The sequence below is a fragment of the Epinephelus fuscoguttatus genome, linkage group LG23, assembly GCF_011397635.1.
Source record: "Epinephelus fuscoguttatus linkage group LG23, E.fuscoguttatus.final_Chr_v1".
Lineage (NCBI taxonomy): Eukaryota > Metazoa > Chordata > Actinopteri > Perciformes > Serranidae > Epinephelus > Epinephelus fuscoguttatus.
Genome location: NC_064774.1, coordinates 5315107 through 5320791, shown reverse-complemented (window position 1 = coordinate 5320791; position 5685 = coordinate 5315107). Strand labels below are relative to the sequence as shown.

Genomic DNA, 5685 nt, shown 5'->3' with positions numbered 1-5685 from the left:
AGTCTGTCAGTAAGTCTTTTCATGTTGCTTTATGCTTCACTAAAATTATCTGACAGCTTTATTTTACAAATGAAGTTTGTACACAAAACATATACAAGTTCTTACAAAACTGTTTTCGATATTCATGGTTCCATTTTTAATAAATTTTTCCTTTAAATAATATTAACAATTCTAATATTAGTATCAATGTTAATAATTGTAATGTATTAATAATCTTTATTTGTAATTATTGGTAATTATCATAACAGTTGTAATGTATTATTAATAATGTTGAGGTTAAACAAACATGGTGAAGGTGTCACTTTGGGCTCTGTCTCATTGTGACAAACGTGTCTCATCAAACAGCCAATCGTAATTGAAAAAATGATCAGCAGATTAATCCATAATGAAAACAGTCATTAGTAAATAGTTTATAATAAGCTCCACCTCAACGAACTACCACAGTAAAATCCTACTGTGCGTGAATGCATCAGTCACAATCATCTGATGACGTCATATAAAAAACTTTAACAATCAGTCTTTAACCACAGTTTCATGCCTCTGCGCCAGTAATTTACGTGGCTGGAGCCATTTTGTTTTCAGGCCATCCGTCCATCTATCGCATTCTTGTGACGTTCACTTTGAGTCAAGAACTGTTTAGATTTTGGTGATCAAACGTCACTTTGACCTTGTATCTTTCTCATTCTTTTGAACGCAGTATCTCAGAAACAGCCTGAGGGTCTGTCTTCAAATTTGGCACAAACGTTCACTTTGAGTCAACGAACTGTTTAGATTTTGGTGATCAAACGCCACTTTGACCTTGTCTCTTTCTCATTCTTTTGAACGCAGTATCTCAGAAACAGCTTGAGGGTCTGTCTTCAAATTTGGCACAAACGTTCACTTTGAGTCAACGAACTGTTTAGATTTTGGTGATCAAACGTCACTTTGACCTTGTATCTTTCTCATTCTTGTGAACGCAGTATCTCAGGAACAGCTTGAGGGTCTGTCTTCAAATTTGGCACAAACGTTCACTTTGAATCAACGAACTGTTTAGATTTTGGTGATCAAACGTCACTTTGACCTTGTCTCTTTCTCATTCTTGTGAACGCAGTATCTCAGGAACAGCTTGAGGGTCTGTCTTCAAATTTGGCACAAACGTTCACTTTGAGTCAACGAACTGTTTAGATTTTGGTGATCAAACGTCACTTTGACCTTGTATCTTTCTCATTCTTGTGAATGCAGTATCTCAAGGACAGCTTGAGGGTATGTCTTCAAATTTGGCACAAACGTTGGTTGAAGTCAAGAATGAACTAAATATAATTTGATGGTCAAAGGTCAGTGTGACCTAACAAAACATGTTTTGGACCATACCTGAAGAATTCAAACACTAATTATGACAAAACTTGACACAAGTGTCTGACAGGATGAAATAATGAAGTGATGACATTTTACATCCAAAAGGTCAAAGGTCAGCTTGTAACAGAGCGCGTTGTTGACGGACCTGAATATTTCCTCCACCACTGTCGGCACAACCTTGGACTGTTTTACGTTGTGTTTTTGTCGTCTGTTGGTGGTTTCTGTCCTTGAAGCTCTCCGCACATTGACTGGAAGCTTGTCTATCTGTGCGTACAGTCATGGCGTCGACGTGCTGCGTTGACATGCTGCGTCGATGTGCTGCGTTCAGGGCAGTTCCAGCATGTTGTGTTCTGCCAGGATTCGCTGGGTCTGTGTGTGTACGAGCATCAGGGCGTGGATGATGGTGTGCAGGACGGGCACAGCCTCCTCCTGGTTCGTCACACACACCAGCTGCAGGAAGTACTGTCTGTCCGGGAGGGCGAGGAAGACGACCTCTGCAGCCTGACGCAACATCCAGGGGTGGTGGGGGGCCAACGCCACCTTGTAGGCTTCCCTGACGGAAGAAGACAAAAAGCAGCGGTCTGTTGGCGTGATGTCATGACACCAGTCTATTAGCTTTAGCTTCACTCTGTTAGCATGCCATTATGAGGTCAGTCCAGCTTTGGCCTCAGACTGTTAGCGTGATGTTGTGATGTCAGTCTGTTAGCTTTAGCCTCAGTCTGTAAGCGAAGTGTTGAGGTCATTACCTGCCCAGCTCTCCAGGTGTTTTGTATCGACCTTCGGCGTCCGGTCCTTCAGTCAAACCCTCCAACATGAGCTTCAACCACAGCAGAGATCGATGCAGCCGCAGCAGCGTCCTGCACCCTGAATCTGTTCGCCAGGTGAAGTCCACCAAGCCCGCCTTTAGCTCCGCCCCCACCATGGACCGAACCGAGCGATACGCCTGGAGAGGAGAATGAAGAAAATGAGCTGATGACTTCAAATCATCCCACTATGTTTTTGCGACACTCACCCCTTTTTTTAGTCCAGAGCTGTCCGACGGACCACGTTTCCCATGAGCCTCTGCGCTGTGTTTGAGTGACAGCTCTCGTATCAGTACGACCTTCTCCTTCACCTTCTGAGAGAACAAACTGACCATCGTCCCGAGAGACTCCATGAAGCTGAAACAGAGAGTTGAACTGTCACATCGGTGACTGAGGACGGAGCGGTCAGACTGTGACCAACTGAACTGTTCAGTCTTGATCCTATGCTAAGCTAACGTTAGCACAAGAGTAACATGAGTCAATCTGATCATCAAATCAGCGTAACCAAAGAACCAGAGAGGTTGTTTGTGTCTTTACTTGAGGAGCTGATCCCAGCTCTGCAGGTACGGCTCCAGCAGGATGTCGTCAGCGTCCGCCAGGCTGGACTTTAAATACTGGAGCAGACGCCAGGCCTGAAATGATTGGCCAGGACACTCCTTTATGAGGGGCGGGGCTTCACTGGGCCCCGCCCTCTCCGCAGGTAACAATGGAGGCTCGGGCTGAAAGAAAGTAAACCAAAGAAAACAGCTTTTTATCTTTGATGATGTAGATGTTAGCACACAGACTGAATTAACTGGTTCATCCCTCGTTCTGGAGAACTGGGACAAAACGTTGTTTTTCATATTTGTACTTTGATTTTAATCTTTAATCCTCGGAGTGGAGTGGGAAAAATTTGTGAGTTTTTGGTTATCAAATTCTTAATAAATATGACATGAGGATATTTTTTTCAAAACAAAGAATTTGTTGCATATTTATTAAAGAAGACTTAGACTTAAATAGGAATACTGATTAGATATTATTTTCTAATTATTATTATTATTATTTAATATTACTTTTTATTATTATTTTACTTTTGTATTTGAAATACAGTTTTCAGGGTCTTGGAAGTGAGGATCTTAAGATTATTATATCTGTGAGAGTCCTCATAAGGATAGAGATACAAATGTGTGTGTGTGTGTGTGTGTGTGTGTGTGTGTCAGTCTTACCGAGAGGTGGTAAAAACTCAAACATGGCTGCCCGGCACTGCCACACTCGCCGACTCCACCCTGAGCTGAAGAGACAAATGACCGATAGTGACTCTGCCAATAATAACCATCACTTTATTTTGTTTACACATCCTGTCACAGTCGGGGGCCCCACACCTCGATATATTCATTATGTGTCAGTCTGTTTATATTAATATTCACAGGTTGATTAATTTGTTAAAACATGGGGCTAAAATATAAACAAATGGGTGGGGCCTGTGTCAAAATCATCATCAGGCTATGGCTGTTTTTTTTTTTGTTACTATTTTTTTTAAATGTAAAATAAGGTAGAAAAGATGTTATTGATGTTATTCTCAGAAATATTTAAAATTATTAAAAAACATGAGCAAGTAGTATTTAAAATTAATTTAAAAAACAAAAGAGTAAGTGTGCTCTCCATGTGATCACCACTAGGGGTCACTTGTGAGTATTTCCCACCCAGTAATTAAATACTGTATAAAACAGTGGTGGAAGAAGAACTCACATCCTGAATTCAAGTAAAAGTACGTATTCTGTAAAATTTAAATACATTTAAAATGTAAATTACTTCACTTATTCGTCAGTCTTCAGAGTTTTCAGGCAGTTAGCAGTTGAAATGCGTCTTTTCATGAATCCTCCCCACAAACACTCCCAACACGCGGGTGGCGCAGGGTGCAACTATGAACGGGGCCCTTGGAGCAGTTTAAGGTTCGGTGCCTGGACCCTGGCAAACCGTGACATGGCAGTGCCCAGAATGTGAACCGGCACCTGTCCAGCTGTCCACATGCCGTACTCGCTCAGTACTGGGACTCATCAGATAACCATTAGTGATACGAGTCACTCTGTAGCACGAGTGTTAACCTGACTTTTGGATCTTAGCTAACGCTAGGTAGCTATGGTTCTTTTTTCTGCTAAAAAAAAAAGGTGACTGACGTACATTGTCTTGCTAAAGCGAGTAGTAAAGCTCCGTAGAGCCGATCTCCCTCCTCATAAACTTAACGGGGCTTTTCTTCATCTATAGTAGCTAGCTAGGCTAACTAGGCTAGCTGACCTGCTAACCTTGCTAGCTGAGAAAAGTGAAGGAGCTAATTTAGGATAAAAAAGCCCTTGGATCACAAAGGTCAGAGGTGAAGGTAACGAGTTAGTAAAACTAATATACGTCACTCTACGTCTGCAAGTAGAGAAAATAATGATGTGACAATACTCCAAAGTCCTACGTTAAAATCCGACTGGACTGAAAGCACATTTGTATTTTAAGCATACTGTGCTTAAAGGAAAAAAGAAAGTACTCGTTTAGCTCCTGTGACTAAAAGAATAAATTAATACTTGACTGGAGGTGGAGCTGGTTTCAGCTACTTTATACAGTTAGCTAGTTTAGTCCAGTGGTTCCCAACCCAGGGGTCGGGCCCCTCCAAAGGGTCACCAGGTAAATAATGAGAGAAGACAAAGAAGCTAAGTTCTTGAACACAAACCTGTTTTCACCGTCTTCTTTTTTTTTTTGTTTACTTTCCTTTTGATTTGTATTAAAAGTTGTAGTAAGAGTTTTATCTTTTTGAGTTTCACTTAAAAAGAAATATAAACGTCTCTTAAATAGAATTAAAACATGAAACACAGTCGGATCCACTCTGCTGCTGTTCAACACCTCACACTGTGAAACCACTCGTTTAAACAATGTGTTGCTTTTATAGTTTTTATATAAAATCTTAATCTGCAAAGTGACGGACGCCGTCAGCTGTAGTGAAGCTTAAAGTATCACCTAAGAATTGTACTTCACTACAGTACTTGAGTAAATGTACTCAGTTACTTTCCACCACTGTGTCATGAATAAATAGTTTAATAGCATCCACCGAGCCGATGAGAGGCGGAGCCAACATGGCCGACACTCAGTGACGGAGGAAACTCACGGAGCCAGAAGGAGCTGATGATGAGGAGCAGAGCCAACATGGCCGACAGGAACAGGTAGCGAAGCAGCGTCCTCCGTCTGAGGAAGACCATGGTGACCACAACACACACAGACACACACTTTCCCTTTAACTCGTCCACTTAAAACACAGACACATTGTTTACCAGCCGTCACTCGTCATCACACTCTCACATTCTCCCTCGCTGGGGTTAAAGGTCGTTTGTTTACAGGAAGTACAAACATGGACGACCTTCGCACTTCACCTTTGTACTGTTTATCTCACACACACACACACACACACACACACACACACACACACACACACACACTATGACTCTCCTGTAACAACAGGGCAGTGAGCGTCTGTGGTGAGTTCACTGACCGTAGTAACAGTGAGCAGGAAGTTCATTAATGACACAAA

General features: G+C 41.9%; 1 protein-coding gene across 1 annotated transcript; it reads right to left on the bottom strand.

Moving 5' to 3' along the window:
• Nucleotides 1–318: 318 nt before the first annotated feature.
• On the bottom strand, nucleotides 319–5447 carry LOC125883779 (ceramide-1-phosphate transfer protein-like). The gene is made up of 6 exons (XM_049568347.1): nucleotides 5266–5447; nucleotides 3344–3408; nucleotides 2676–2857; nucleotides 2348–2495; nucleotides 2082–2278; nucleotides 319–1888 (listed from the first exon to the last, which is right to left on the bottom strand). Exons 1-6 carry the CDS (start codon nucleotides 5354–5356, stop codon nucleotides 1660–1662), a joined length of 912 nt encoding a protein of 303 aa, XP_049424304.1. The 5' UTR covers nucleotides 5357–5447; the 3' UTR covers nucleotides 319–1659.
• Between the last annotated feature and the right edge of the window lie 238 nt (nucleotides 5448–5685).

Coding starts and splice junctions, on each gene's coding strand:
- LOC125883779 (XM_049568347.1), bottom strand. CDS start 5,356: ATGGTCTTCCTCAGACGGAGGACGCTGCTTCGCTACCTGTTCCTGTCG. Junction 3,409..5,265: donor CATCAGCTCCTTCTGGCTCC/GTGAGTTTCCTC, acceptor TTGTCTCTTCAG/CTCAGGGTGGAGTCGGCGAG. Junction 2,858..3,343: donor TGAGTTTTTACCACCTCTCG/GTAAGACTGACA, acceptor ACTTTCTTTCAG/CCCGAGCCTCCATTGTTACC.